Here is a 15,361-nt window from a genome sequence, read left to right as displayed (position 1 = left end):
TCACCCCTCCCCCCTCATCACTTCCCCCTTAAACGTGCGCGATCAGCGTTTTGTGACACACACACACAAAATGCACAAAACCACCGACATCAAGAACAAAAAAACACAACATTTATTCAGATACAAAATACAGCCCGCAAGGCAGGACCCCCGAGAGCGGCCCCCCTGTGCAGACACGACCGGCACGCTGCACAGCCAGGCCTGGCACTCGAGAGGTTAATGCCGTGTGGGGAGGGGGCAGAAACGGCAGCCCTCCCCCCCCCCCCTCTCGCTTTGACACTAGCACCAATGAAATGTCTGTAGTAAATGAAAAACAACAGCCCTTCTGGCACTGAAAAGGTTAACACTTATTATGGGCAGAATAAAAATAAATAAATACGTTTTCTCGGCGGGTGAAATGCCGCTTATATACATTATAAAAACCAGGGGGACCCCTTTTCTTTAAAAACAGTGGTACGGCAGGCGGCACTGTCGCTGGGCACGTTAAAGATGGCTGCCTTCGTTTCGCGTCAAACGCGCGCACACACACATTTAAAAAACAACGTGTGAGCAGGCGAGTATGAAGCATGGAGGAGGAGAGAAGAAGCGGATGCGAGGGCAGAAGCTGAGGTAGTTAGGCAGTCCCACAAGAAGTCAGCAGGGTCCGAGTAATGTGGGGGGTCCGCTCGGCCGCGGTCACGTTAACCCGGCGAGGCGCGACGCTCTGCCGCTGCGTCCGACGTCTCAGAGCGTGGTGCGCGCGATGCTCTGCACGTCCCTGCGCAAGAGGAGCGCCGGGTAACGCGCCAGTCCGGCGATGGCGCGGGCAGAACCAACGCCCCCCCCACCCCCCCCCCCACCCCCCCCCCCCCCACTGTGTAAAATAAATACAGGGTCCCGCGTCCCCCCCCCCACCCCCCCCCCCGCTGTGTAAAATAAATACAGGGTCCCGCGTCCCCCCTGACAGGCGTCGCGGTCAGTTTGCGATGACACGGGATTTCAGCCAGTCCAGTCCCGCCGGTAACCTGCAGGGCGGAGAGAGAGAGACGGGTCACACACACACACACAGTGTCACACACACACACACAGTGTCACACACACACACACAGTGTCACACACACACACACACACACAGTGTCACACACACACACACACACAGGGTCACACACACACACACACACACACACACACACACACACACACACACACACACACACACACACACACACACACACACACACACACACACACACACACAGTGTCACACACACACACACACACACACACACAGTGTTGTGAAGGTAGAAAAGACTATGTGAATATATGTCTATCCATTATTTCAAAGTGTTATAAACTCAGCCCTGTAACCAGATATAGTCAAAGTAAAGATGGCGCCGGTGTTCGGGACCGAAAGAGCAATATGTACCAATGAGACGACAGCGTGTCCCGGAACAAGATATATCTGGCTAAAGCCCAACCCCCTGCCTCGCCCCATTTTATGCTATATAAACTATATGAGCTGAACAATAAAGGAGCAGTTCCTGTGTTACCCCCACGATAATGCATGTACTGAGATTGAAGCTGAACCTGGTGTCAGAGTCTTTCTTAGTGAGCTAGCGCATGCAAGACTGAATTTGGAGCAAGTGACTGACGAGAGAGAGACCCTGTTATAATGAGATTCACGACCTCATTATTTGGCGCCCAACGTGGAAGGGGGGAGCGCGACTCCGACTCACCACGAGAGATTGACCTGTCGCTGATTCTGCTGCCGGACCGTGACACACCGACCCGAGGACTGGCCACCCTCAAAGTCAAGGTAAGCTCTTGCACACAACTTGTGTGTCTATCTTACCTATGGCAAGTCGGTGGGTTACTGTCTAGGTAGTACAATCTGTTTAGGTTTTTCACTCACGTTGATGTGATACAACGGTGTGATCTTTAGAGTCGCGTTCTTTTAGAACTGTTAAGAATATCATACTTCTCAGTCACTTGTGGTTAGTTGCATGAAGTACCTGAAAAGATAGAGGGCGGGTTGTCTGACTGTCTTTCTTGAACCAGTAGTTGCAACATTCCTGAATAAAGTGCAGGCTGTCAGCCCGAGAGAAGGGAACGGGACAGGCACTGATAATCTGAGGGCGGTAACCTGATAGTGGTTCCCTCAGGACGGTGACACAGGACCGGCCACGGGATATTAGTGGGACGAACAGAGAATTCAGAGATGTTGCAATTATTTAAGAAAAAACACACACTGCCCACAGGGGCTCAGACAGCGCTAGATTTAGTCCGCACTCGAGAAGGGAAGAAGTATATCAAAAATGCTTCTAATCTGTATAAATTGGCTGGAGCCCCGTCTTCGGGGAGATTGCAACCCAGTCTATGGTCTAAAATAATAACTGAATCCCGGGGAACGCTGGAAGACAAGGGTCTCCTAGAAATAGCGCAAGCTCATCTCCGGGTGGCGGGGAAATTGTGCGATGAAGGTTATGAGGAAGTAATGGGGGAGGGTGGATCGAAAAGCTCTGAGAGTGTATATGGATATATGAAACCTGTAAAAACTGTAGAAACCCCGTTTCCGCCGCCATACCAAGATGGCGCCCGCCCTAGTCCAAGGGGGTGGGTCTGTCACCATTGTGGTATGCAAAACCCTGATTGGCGGGATTTCTGCTATAATTGTGGTGTGCCCCACCCCGGCCCCGATGATAAAGTACCGCCCACCTCACCCGGGAAGCCCGCCTCCCTCGTTCCCGCGCAGACGCCCCCATCCGCCCCTCTATATCCTATTCTTACCCCTTCCGGTTCCTTCTACCAAGGCCCGGATACAGGAAAACGACCTAGTGACACGCAAGGCCCTAAGCCTGCTGGAACGCAAGGCCCGATGGCCAGTGAAACGCATGACGCTATGTCTACGCTACAAGTACTTTTCCCCTCGCTTCAAGAAATTCTCACTTCCCCAGAAGCCATCGCTACGCCTCAAAGGAGGCGACAGGCGGTACAACCTGATGATGGGTCGGAGTCTGAAACATCCAATCTAGCAGAGTTCGACCGTGTAGATCCAGGCCCCAATCCACAACCCACCACCTCCACGCCCAGGGCCCCGCCACTCATAATCAACCCCACGCCAGTAGTTCCTACCAGACCACCCCCGTCCGACACCCTTCCCCGGGCACAGGAACAATGGCTTCCGGCACTATCCAAACCATTTGTCACACGACAGGGCAAGCAAGTTAACGTCACTATAGGAACTGGGGACATAACCACAGCGGCGGTGGATGTAATAGTTAACCCTGCTAACTCCCAACTCCAACACGGGAGTGGACTGGCCCGTAGTATCTCCCTTGCCGCAGGCCCCTCCATGCAGCGTGATTGTAACCTGATTATTTCACGCACAGGCCAAGTACCTCCGGGAGAAATTGCTGTTACCGGCCCCGGCAACTTGCCTATAGCCCTTATAGTACATGCTGTAGGCCCCCGGTATGACCCTGACTTCGCCGAATTATGTGAATCACAATTAAGGTCTGTCGTCTGGAATACCCTTACTCATCTGTCAGGCCAGGCATGTGTTGAGCGTGGAATCTCCTCTGTTGCTTTCCCTTTAGTATCCACGGGTTTGTTTAGGTACCCACTCAAAACTGCTGTGATTATTATCACATCTACCATACTAGAATTCGTGGCCACCCAAACTACTGCACTCACAGAAATCAGAATAGTCACTGATGATCCTGACAGATTACCAGTTCTTATGTCAGCTTTACAATCCAAGGGCCCACTCTCAGATATAGTGCCCTCGGCCGTGCCCCCTCTTCCCGGTTCCCAGATTTATCACACCCAAGGGAGATCAGCTATAAAAACGGAACCCACCGCAGAAGGCCAACACACCAACGTGACACATAACACACCCAAGCTTGGTCTTCAGTATGTTACGTTCACCCCCACACAAGTTTCCACTCTGGTATCCAATTTACCTGACCCGGAGAAGCAACCCATGCACTTTTATAGGAGAATGTGCCAGATCCAGAAAACCTACGGATGCACTTGGCAGGATCTACAGTCCCTCACGGAGATCAAATGTTCGGACAGCTTCCTGCCACTAATGGCCCCGGCTTTCGACCAAAGCCAGTCACAACCTATTGATACGTACTCCTCGGGACTCACATACTGTCAACAGCTCAAACTCTGGGCCCAAGAGGCACTCACGGATCTACAGGGCTCACTTCAAGAGGTCACACAACAAACTGACGAATCAGTGGAACAATATGCATCCAGGATTAAAATGCTGTTTGAGGACCTTGGCTTTACCCCGCAGGCCAAGGCTCACCGAATGATTCTGACGAAGGCTTTTGTAGACGGGCTCAATGAACAACTGAAGGACAAAATTATGTCAATCCGCCCAGATTGTATTGGGGGAACACTACAAGATACTGTGTTAGTGGCTAAAGGATTTGCCCGGTCACAAGCGAAGGAACAGAAAGACAAAGGGAAGAAGAAGGCGATTGCTCTAATGATGCAAGAGAATGAATGCGCTGACGCCGTTTTATGCCCAGCTCTCACTTCTATGCCGTCCACAACTCCTCCTTTCCAACAACCACAGCCACTTCCCACCCCCGTCCCTTTCCAACCTCCCAACCATCCATACCCGCCCCCTCCCTTTCCTTTTTATCCATCGCCATATCCCTACCCCGCCCCTGCATACGCCCCCTACTATCCGCAGCCCACCCCTCAACCAGGATCCTACCCATACAATGGGCCTCGACAAGACAGGAGGCAAAATGGAGGCCGCAGCCAGGCTGGACCAACTTGCTGGAACTGTGGAATAGTTGGACACGTCAGGAGAGAATGCAGGAAGCCCAGATCCGACCAACAGCCAGAGGGACCTCCACCCCGGTCCTCATGGGGGGGACAACCTGGGACCACCATGGCGGCAGTGGGGCCAACTGTTGCCTGTGGGAAAGTTACTCTCACGGTAGCAGAGGTCCCTATGGATTTCCTGGTGGACTCGGGGGCGTCCACATCTGTTATTTCCAAGAAATTTCTCCCCCCCACTATAGAACTCTCCCAGGATTGGATGTCATCTGTTGGAGTCGAGGGGAAACAGCAAAACAGCCGTCTTACTGTCCCAGTACCTCTCAGACCTTTCTCAGAAGTCGCTGCTCGATTTCTGGTTTCGAACACTTGCCCTCTAAATCTATTAGGATCCGACATTTTACAAAGATTAAGGGCAAATATCTCATATGATGAGTGCGGCATGCAACTTACTCTCCATCGTCCTGAAGGTGAAGACACGCCAGCAGATATCTGTATCCTCAGAGCTTTACCGTTGATGCTGTTACAAGAACAATCCAACCCAGATACTGGTTTTCCCAGCCATATTGAACCTCAAGTTCCTTCTAGCTTATGGTCTGTGGGACCTGAGGATGTGGGGCTTCTTCCCGTCCCCCCAGTGGTTGTACAGATGAAACCTGGAGTCCCTTACCCAAGGATCCCGCAATATCCTCTCAAAGCTGCACAGGAAGCCAGTCTGAAAATACAAATTCAGGCATATTTGGAAAAAGGGGTGCTCAGATATTGCACATCACCCTGTAATACTCCTCTGTTCTATGTCAAGAAGAAGAGCATCAAGGGTCAACCTGATAAATATCGATTGGTACAGGATCTACGAGCTGTAAATGCAGCAACTATACTGGAAACCCCGGTCGTCCCCAATCCAAATACTCTCCTAAGCGGAGTCCCTCCCGAGGCCAGTCTCTTCACAGTTATAGACCTGGCCAATGCTTTTTTCAGTGTTCCCCTTCATGAAGACTCCCAATTTTTATTCTCTTTTACTTTCCAAGGAGCTCAACTGACATGGACAAGGATACCCCAAGGGGCCCAGAACAGCCCTAACCAGTTTTCCCAAGCCTTGAAACTCTCTCTTTCACCATGGGTGTTAGCCCACCCCGAAGCTACTTTACTCCAGTATGTAGGTGACCTCCTATTATGTGGCCCAACCGACAGCCAACAGTTAGAATCACTCTCTATCTCCTTGCTACAACATCTGTCCTCCATCCAATGTAGGGTTTCTAAGTCGAAACTCCAATGGTGTCTCCCTAAGGTTATTTTTCTGGGACATTGTATATCACAGGGAATAAAACATCTAACCGATGAAAGAAAACAAGCTATTATATCTGTCTCTTATCCGTCCACGATCAGCCAACTACAGTCATTTCTTGGACTTATCACATACTGTAGACAATGGATACCTGACGCCTCCAGGCTCATGCAACCACTATATGACGCGCTGAAAACTGGCCCCAAGGAAGACGATGTGGCCGACCCGGTTGCCTATCAGTTATATCAACACTGTTTCAATCTCCTGAAGGAAGCCATTTCAAGTGCACCAGCACTGGGCCTTCCAGATTATACCAAGCCATTCAATCTATATGTGTCCGAGCAAGAAGGCCATGCTTCTGGAGTTCTTACACAATCCCATCGGGAGAAACAGCGCCCTGTCGGGTACTACTCCTGCAGGCTGGATCCGGTTGCACGCACTTCTCCGAGTTGTCTCAAAGCCGCCCATTCTGCTCAAGTGCTGCTGGATAAAGTGGCGGACATCACTCTAGGACATGATGTGATTATCCAGGCCCCACATGACTTGGCTGCTGTTCTCTCATTGACATTACCAAGACATCTCACGCATCAACGACATCTAAGACTTCAATGCTCATTGCTTCTTCCGTCATATGTGTCCTTCCAACGATGTACCACTATCAACCCGGCAACTCTTCTGCCACATATCCCAAAGGGGGGAGAAGAACCAATGGAAGAACCGAACACCTCAGCTTCACCGGTGTCCCCTCATGACTGTTTACTCACCCTACAGCACGACACGTCGGAACCACAGAATATGTCTACTACTGCAATCTCAGGCGCTGACCTAGAACTCTGGACAGATGGCTCAAGGTATGCCGATGATAGCGGCAGATTTCATACCGGCTTTGCCGTCACCACGGAGAAGGAGATTCTTTATGCTGAAGCACTACCACCAGGCAGGTCGGCCCAGGAAGCGGAACTAATTGCATTACAAACAGCATTAGAAATGGCAGAAGGCAAACGGGTGAATATAAGAACAGACTCTCGATATGCCTTTGGCATTGCCCACGATTTTGGCACAATCTGGAAAAATAGAGGCTTTATAACCTCATCAGGGACACCGGTGAAGCATGCTGCCCTTATCCAAGGGCTCATGGAAGCTATGGGACTACCTATCCAGGTAGCGGTTCTCAAAGTCAAGGCACATGGGAAAGTAGACAGCACAGAAGCAAGAGGAAATCAATTGGCCGACCAAGCAGCCAAGCAAGCTGCCTTGGGATCTGTGTCAGAGAGATGGCTATCGTCGGAAGTCACGGAAATAGCAATGGTAAGCACATGGGCACAAGAGAAGAAGCGGCGAGAGGAAATGGAGGCACAAATCGAGGCTGAGGAATTTCCCGAAATAAATACAGCACGACCTCCAGTTATTAAACTACAACAGGAACAGGCAAAGGTATTACCGGAAGAAAAGAAACAGTGGAGGAAAGATGGGGCGACAGTAGAAAAGAAAACTGGTCTATGGAAAAAGGACAATGTATACTGTCTTCCAAGAAGGATGTATCCAGCCGTAGCAACATGGGCACATGGAGCCACACACCGAGGAAAGAATCAAGCCCTAGCATATGTAAGAAAATTCTACCATGCTCCTGGAATCAGTACCACATTGGCCGCATACAATCGAGCCTGTCAGGTTTGTCAGACCTGTAATCCCAGCAGCACACAGACCGTACCCACCCAGCATTTAGCCAAACCCGACTACCCATGGCAGAGAATCCAAGTGGACCATATTCACATGCCCCCGGCTGGGGGATACGAGTATGCATTGGTAGTAGTAGATATGTTTTCAGGATGGCCTGAAGCTTACCCAGTCAAGAATATGACGGCAAAGGTTACAGCCAAGAAAATGCTTATCGAAATAGCATGCAGGTTTGGTATACCTGAGGTGATCGAAAGTGACCAAGGACCGGCGTTCACGGCCTCTATTTTTGCGGAACTTTGGTTCATGTTGGGATCTCATCAGGGACTCCACACTCCCTATCACCCACAAAGTTCGGGGAAGGTGGAAAGGATGAAGGGCACACTGAAGACCAAACTACTTAAAATGAGTCAAGATCACCCCCTCCCCTGGCCAGATCTATTGCCTATAGCATTATACCATGTCAGACACACGCCCCAGGCCAAACATGGGCTTACCCCATATGAAGTCCTGTTCGGATCCCCTCCCAGAATACCAGAGATAGATAATCAAGAATTACAAAAGGGTCATGATAAAGTAGTACAATTTGTGATTTCACTTGCTCAAGAATTGTCTAACTCTCGTTCTGTAGTGTCTGCTTCTCTTCCAGAGTCAACAGGAGACACAGTACATCCCTTCAGGCCCGGGGATAGTGTATATCTAAAGAAACACGTGAGACCCGATTGTTTGGAGCCCAGATTTGAAGGTCCATATCGAGTTCTGCTGATAACACCTACGGCAGTGAAGCTTGAAGGGAAGGGACCGTGGATACACGCCTCTCACTGCAAAAAGTCTTCCGTAGAAGCTCCATAATGCATATCCTTTTTGTTATTACGCTATTAATTACTGCTGAAGCTGCTCCAGTGACTTTCTGGGTCAACACCTCCCTGCCTCTGCAAACATTTACGACTGATTTTTGTAAAATTGCGGATTGTGGTAATACAAACTACCATTATGATCCGACGTATAATCCAAGGTCTGATGCAAACCTGCAGGCCCATATATATCTCTGTATCTGTTATCAGGGAAACGAATGGTGTCACTCGTGGTCAAATGTAGGGTGGAACACAGGAGATGATTGGGCATATAGGCCACAGGGGGGAGTAAGTAGGAAAGATAAGAATGGGAAATCTCTTCTTACCCGCCTAACCCTCACTAGGGGATCCTGGAATCCTACCCTGTGCAAAAATAATGCGCGACAAGTTTGTCTGCCCTTTTATTTACAATTGGAAAATCCTTCAGAAGGAGATATGGGAAAATATGTACTCGGTATGTACAAAGGTGCCCTCAATGGGAAGATGGGACAATTGGAGTTTAAAGATATAAAAACTAGACCTATACCCCCTACTACCCCTTCTAACAGTGACCACAAGGAAAAACTAGATGCCCAAATCCAAGAAGTATTGCCTATTCCTGATCTGACATGGGAAGATGTTTTCCAAATAGAGACTCAGACCGATGTCAGGAAGAACCTGTGGCTAGAATGGGTAAAGTATACAGTCAAGAGTTCAGGACAGAATATCAGTTGTATAGCCGGTGCAGCCTCCAATGCCCATCTAGCTACTGTCCCTCTGGTGCTCCCTGGAAATGAGATAGAATGTCTAATTACTGTTCTAAAGGGCGGAAATGCTACAGCCTGCCCTGATCTGGTACCCCTAGTGTCTCAAAGGACTAGTGTGAAACCCCAAGGGAAATATTGATTCATGATGGAAATTATACCTGTTTTATAGCTACGAATACTTCAGGAGCCAAGATGGGGAAATTTGCTCCCGGATTCTGTGTATCTAACTCCTCGGTGTCTTCAGATGAATTACAGAATCATACTCTACATATGTTAGATATATATTGGTTGTGTGGTAACGGTAAACTCCGAAATATTCTACCCCAAATATGGCAAGGACAATGTACGTTAGTCAAGTTGGTCATGCCTTTTAGATTAGTCCCTTGGGAGCCGGAGGAACAAAATGTGACAAGAAAGCCTCTTTCTTTGATACGAGCAAAAAGAAGTATTAAGATGGTTCCGCAGGGTGATGGTTTAATATATAGAGATGCAATAGGGGTTCCAAGGGGGGTCCCTGACGAATTTAAGGCACAAGACCAAATTTCCGCTGGATTCGCATCAATTATCCCACAAGTACAAATTAATAAAAATGTTGATTGGATCAACTATCTGTATTACAACCAACAGAGATTTATCAATTACAGTAGGGATGCTTTCCAAGGTATAATTGAAGAATTAGGACCGAACACACGTATGACTCTTCAGAACCGTATGGCTATAGATATGTTATTAGCAGAAAAAGGAGGGGTGTGCTCTATGTTTGGTGATGAATGCTGTACCTATATTCCCGAAAATTCCGCTATAGATGGGAAAACGGTTAAGGCCCTTAATCAAATTACAGATTTGGCAGCTGAGGTAAAAAGGAACTCGGGAGTAGACACAAGTTGGGCAAACTGGTTAACAGATTGGGTAGGAGGATGGAAATCGATTCTTACCACCATTGGATTGATTCTGTTATGTATTATGGTTTTTGGTGCAATTATTCTCTGTTGTGTTGTCCCTTTATACCGAAAAATGATGCATAAAGTTGTAGGAGTAGAAATGATGGTGAATACAGACAGTGAGCTGGAATTATTTTTAAAATCTAAAGTCAAGCCAGACATGCCTACCCGATGCCCCCCAAGACAGAAACAGAGTATACATAATTCTTTGTTATAGGGATAGATTGTCTGGGGAAAGGGACTCCTACGATGTTAACAGTCTTGATGGAAGGTATGAACATCTGTTAGGGATGTATTGTGCCAGTAGTCAAGTGAAGAAATCCTTTTCCCATTCCCCACATCGTAGGACAGCTTGTATCCCCTAGGGAGTGAACGGATAAACATAGATTCAAGGGGGGATTGTGAAGGTAGAAAAGACTATGTGAATATATGTTTATCCATTATTTCAAAGTGTTATAAACTCAGCCCTGTAACCAGATATAGTCAAAGTAAAGATGGCGCCGGTGTTCGGGACCGAAAGAGCAATATGTACCAATGAGAGACGACAGCGGGTCCCGGAACAAGATATATCTGGCTAAAGCCCAACCCCCGCCTCGCCCCATTTTATGCTATATAAACTATATGAGCTGAACAATAAAGGAGCAGTTCCTGTGTTACCCCCACGATAACGCATGTACTGAGATTGAAGCTGAACCTGGTGTCAGAGTCTTTCTTAGTGTGCTAGCGCATGCATGACTGAATTTGGAGCAAGTGACTGACGAGAGAGAGACCCTGTTATAGTGAGATTCACGACCTCATTAGTGTCACACACACACACACACACACACACAGTGTCACACACACACACACACACACACACACACACACACACACACAGTGTCACACACACACACACACACACAGTGTCACACACACACACAGTGTCACACACACACACACACACACAGTGTCACACACACACACACACAGTGTCACACACACACACACACACAGTGTCACACACACACACAGTGTCACACACACACACACAGTGTCACACACACACAGGGTCACACACACACAGGGTCACACACACACAGGGTCACACACACACAGGGTCACACACACACAGGGTCACACACACACAGGGTCACACACACACAGGGTCACACACACACACACACACACAGGGTCACACACACACACACACACAGGGTCACACACACACACACACACAGGGTCACACACACACACAGGGTCACACACACACACACAGGGTCACACACACACACACAGGGTCACACACACACACACAGGGTCACACACACACACACAGGGTCACACACACACACAGGGTCACACACACACACACACACAGGGTCACACACACACACACAGGGTCACACACACACACACAGGGTCACACACACACACACACAGACAGACACACACACAGGGTCACACACACACACACAGGGTCACACACAGGGTCACACACACACACACACACACACACACAGGGTCACACACACACAGGGTCACACACACACAGGGTCACACACACACAGGGTCACACACACACAGGGTCACACACACACAGGGTCACACACACACAGGGTCACACACACACACACACACACACACACACACACACACACACACACACACACACACACACACACACACACACAGGGTCACACACAGTGTCACACACACACACACACACACACACACACACACACACAGGGTCACACACACAGGGTCACACACACACAGGGTCACACACACACAGGGTCACACACACACACACACACACACACACACACACACACACACACACGGAGGGGAGGTCTCTATCTGATGGTCAAGGGGGTCTTCCAGCCGAGCATGAAAGGGGGGGACAGTGAGAGATAGCCATGCACACCGCAGCCTGAGAGATAGCCATGCATCAGCCACGCACGTCCCACGAGGGAAGCAGAGCGAGAGACTGACGAGTGTGATGGTGGGGGGGGGGGGGGGGGGGGGAGAGAGGGATCTCTGAGGAGGGGGAGAGGGAGGGGGGAGAGGGGAGGGGGAGAGGGAGGGGGAGAGGGAGGGGGATCTCTGAGGGGAGGGAGGGGGAGAGGGAGGGGGATCTCTGAGGGGAGGGAGGGGGAGAGGGATCTCTGAGGGGAGGGAGGGGGAGAGGGAGGGGGATCTCTGAGGGGAGGGAGGGGGATTTCTGAGGGGAGGGAGGGGGGGGGAGGGAGGGGGAGAGGGATTTCTGAGGGGAGGGAGGGGGGGAGGGGGGAGAGGGATCTCTGAGGGGGAGGGTAGTGCCGCGTAGGAGACTCACCCCTCCCCGGTGAGGGCGCAGCACCCCTGGATGTGCCACGCTCGGTCCCGGATGTCGCTGAGCGTCAGACACGAGGAGATCTCCGACGCGACATCGAGTCCTTCGCGTCCTGCTTGTTGGCAAAGATGAGCACGGCCGCCCCCCGCAGATCCTAAACCGGCGGGGGGGGGGGGGGGGGGGGAGAAAGGGGGGAGGGGGGGAGAAAGGGGGGAGGGGGGGGGGAGATTATAATTATTAATATATCCAAATAATTATACATTTAAATCATTCAAATACAAGAATAATAATAAATTCAAATATATAATAATAATAATTATTCAATTATCTTAATAATAATAATAATATTATTATTATTATATATTGGAACACCCAGGGGGCGCCAGCTCACCTCGTGCGCCAGCATCTTGTACAGCTCGTCCCGGGTGTCGGGGCAGACGCTCGCGGTCAGTGCTGTCGATCACCAGTATGACAAACTAAGAGAGAGAGAGACCGCAAGGGGAGGTCAGGGGAGCGACGCTCTGCAGAGCCGGAGCAATGCTCTGCGCGGGGTGCGCACACGCGGGGAGTTCGGCATGGGCCCGAACACTGTATCCAGGTTGGGGTGTGGGGGGGCTGCTTATATAGGATTAGACTGATGAGGAGAGAGAGGAGAGAAGGAGAGAAGGAGAGAAGGATTCTAGGAGGGAGAGAAGGATTCTAGGAGGGAGAGAGAGAGAGAAGGGTTCTAGGAGGGAGAGAGAGAGAGAAGGGTTCTAGGAGGGAGAGAAGGATTCTAGGAGGGAGAGAGAGAGAGAGAAGGGTTCTAGGAGGGAGAGAGAGAGAAGGGTTCTAGGAGGGAGAGAGAGAGAGAAGGGGTTCTAGGAGGGAGAGAAGGAGTCTAGGAGGGAGAGAGAGAGAGAAGGGTTCTAGGAGGGAGAGAGAGAGAGAGAGAGAGATAGAAGGGTTCTAGGAGGGAGAGAGAGAGAGAGATAGAAGGGTTCTAGGAGGGAGGAGAGAGAGAGAGAAGGGTTCTAGGAGGGGAGAGAGAGAGAGAGAAGGGTTCTAGGAGGGAGAGAGAGAGAGAGAAGGGTTCTAGGAGGGAGAGAGAGAGAGAAGGGTTCTAGGAGGGAGAGAGAGAGAGAAGGGTTCTAGGAGGGAGAGAGAGAGAGAGAGAGAGAAGGGTTCTAGGAGGGAGAGAGAAGGGTTCTAGGAGGGAGAGAGAAGGGTTCTAGGAGGGAGAGAGAGAATGGTTCTAGGAGGGAGAGAGAGAATGGTTATAGGAGGGAGAGAGAGAAGGGTTCTAGGAGGGAGAGAGAGAAGGGTTCTAGGAGGAGAGAGAGATGAGCCTCACCTCAGTGTTGGAGTAGTAGCTATTCCACGTGGCCCTGAGGGTCTCCTGCCCCCCGATATCCCACATCAGGAAGTGCGTGTTGCGCAGTATGATCTCCTCCACGTTACTCCCGATGGTGGGGGCTGTGTGCACAACCTCGTTCATCAGACTGGGGGGGGGGGGGTGAGAAATGGGGGTCCCATTAACCTTTACACCCCGTCACTGCAAAGCGTGGCAGCCCCACCAAAAGTGAAGGGGCTACTACCGTTATTGCCCCCATGAGCTTGCAACCCAACCCCTAGTACCCAACGTCCAGGGTAATAAAGAGACCTGCTCAATGCCACAGAAGATCCCACTTCACAGGTCAGCATCTTAACCACAAGGCCACATCCAACACAAAAAGACCCTAAAGACCCTGCTCTCTCCCCTTCCCCCTCTGCTCTCTCCCCTTCCCCTCTGCTCTCTCCCCTTCCCCCTCTGCTCTCTCCCCCTTCCCCCTCTGCTCTCTCCCCTTCCCCCTCTGCTCTCTCCCCTTCCCCCTCTGCTCTCTCCCCTTCCCCCTCTGCTCTCTCCCCTTCCCCCCTCTGCTCTCTCCCCTTCCCCCCTCTGCTCTCTCCCCCTTCCCCTCTGCTCTCTCCCCTTCCCCCTCTGCTCTCTCTCCCCCTTCCCCCTCTGCTCTCTCCCCTTCCCCCCTCTGCTCTCTCCCCTTCCCCCTCTGCTCTCTCCCCTTCCCCCTCTGCTCTAGGGTAAAAAAGGAGGAACTTAAGGAGTTGAGCTACCCTTGAAAATTACCCCCCCATTCCCAATGGCACAGAAAGGTTAAAGGTCAAGCCAAGATCTCAACAGGCATCCCCCCCCCCACAGCCATCTGCTGGGAGTGGGGTGTGAATAGAGGATACTCACAATTGATACAGGATGGTGGTTTTCCCCGGCATTGTCCAAACCTACAATGATCACCTTGTGTTCTGTGGGACAAAGGGGAGGGGGAGAGGAGAGAGGTCAGTGTGAGAGAGAGAGAAGGAAGGGGAGAGAGATAGAGGTCAGTGTGAGAGAGGGAGAGAGAGAGAGAGAGAGAGAGAGAGAGAGGGAAGAGAGAGAGAAGAGAGAGAGAGAGAGAGGAGAGAGAGAGAAGAGAGAGAGAGAGAGAGAGAGAGAGAGAGAGGTCAGTGTGAGAGAGAGAGAGAGAGAGAGAAGGAAGGGGAGAAGAGAGAGGTCAGTGTGAGAGAGAGAGAGAGAGAGAGAGAGAGAGAGAGAGAGAAGGAAGGGGGAGAGAGAGAGGTCAGTGTGAGAGAGAGAGAGAGAGAGAGAGAGAGAGAGAGAAGGAAGGGAGAGAGAGAGAGGTCAGTGTGAGAGAGAGAGAGAGAGAGAGAGAGAGAGAGAAGGAAGGGGAGAGAGAGAGGTCAGTGTGAGAGAGAGAGAGAGAGAGAGAGAGAGAAGGAAGGGGAGAGAGAGAGGT

At 50.6% G+C, this 15,361-nt stretch overlaps 2 protein-coding genes across 3 annotated transcripts; one reads left to right on the top strand and one right to left on the bottom strand.

Annotated features, from left to right (window-relative positions):
• Positions 1–895: 895 nt before the first annotated feature.
• Positions 896–14,875, bottom strand: ARL5C (ARF like GTPase 5C). 2 transcript variants are annotated; one of them, XM_075580154.1, is made up of 5 exons: positions 14,809–14,875; positions 13,927–14,074; positions 12,985–13,069; positions 12,597–12,747; positions 896–1,004 (listed from the first exon to the last, which is right to left on the bottom strand). In XM_075580154.1, the coding sequence occupies exons 1-5, from the start codon at positions 14,838–14,840 to the stop codon at positions 956–958; spliced, it is 465 nt and encodes a 154-aa protein (XP_075436269.1). In that variant the 5' UTR covers positions 14,841–14,875; the 3' UTR covers positions 896–955. The 2 variants fall into 2 exon arrangements, with proteins under 2 accessions (XP_075436269.1, XP_075436268.1); XM_075580153.1 differs by lacking the exon at positions 896–1,004 and adding an exon at positions 2,910–10,643.
• On the top strand, positions 1,278–10,975 carry LOC142473003 (uncharacterized). The gene has a single exon (XM_075580152.1). It carries the CDS (start codon positions 2,198–2,200, stop codon positions 8,591–8,593), a length of 6,396 nt encoding a protein of 2,131 aa, XP_075436267.1. The 5' UTR covers positions 1,278–2,197; the 3' UTR covers positions 8,594–10,975.
• Positions 14,876–15,361: the final 486 nt, after the last annotated feature.

The sequence above is a fragment of the Ascaphus truei genome, chromosome 23 (assembly GCF_040206685.1).
Source record: "Ascaphus truei isolate aAscTru1 chromosome 23, aAscTru1.hap1, whole genome shotgun sequence".
Lineage (NCBI taxonomy): Eukaryota > Metazoa > Chordata > Amphibia > Anura > Ascaphidae > Ascaphus > Ascaphus truei.
The sequence above is the reverse complement of the archived record's forward strand: the minus strand, read 5'-3'. Positions and strand labels throughout refer to the sequence as shown.

What these genes read in the sequence shown, in the direction of transcription:
- LOC142473003 (XM_075580152.1), top strand. Translation starts at nt 2,198, where the DNA reads ATGTTGCAATTATTTAAGAAAAAACACACACTGCCCACAGGGGCTCAG.
- ARL5C (XM_075580153.1), bottom strand. Translation starts at nt 14,840, where the DNA reads ATGCCGGGGAAAACCACCATCCTGTATCAATT. An exon ending in GCTACTACTCCAACACTGAG is followed by an intron (nt 13,070 to 13,926) that starts GTGAGGCTCATC and finishes TCTCTCTCTTAG; the next exon opens with TTTGTCATACTGGTGATCGA. An exon ending in ACAAGATGCTGGCGCACGAG is followed by an intron (nt 12,748 to 12,984) that starts GTGAGCTGGCGC and finishes CCGCCGGTTTAG; the next exon opens with GATCTGCGGGGGGCGGCCGT.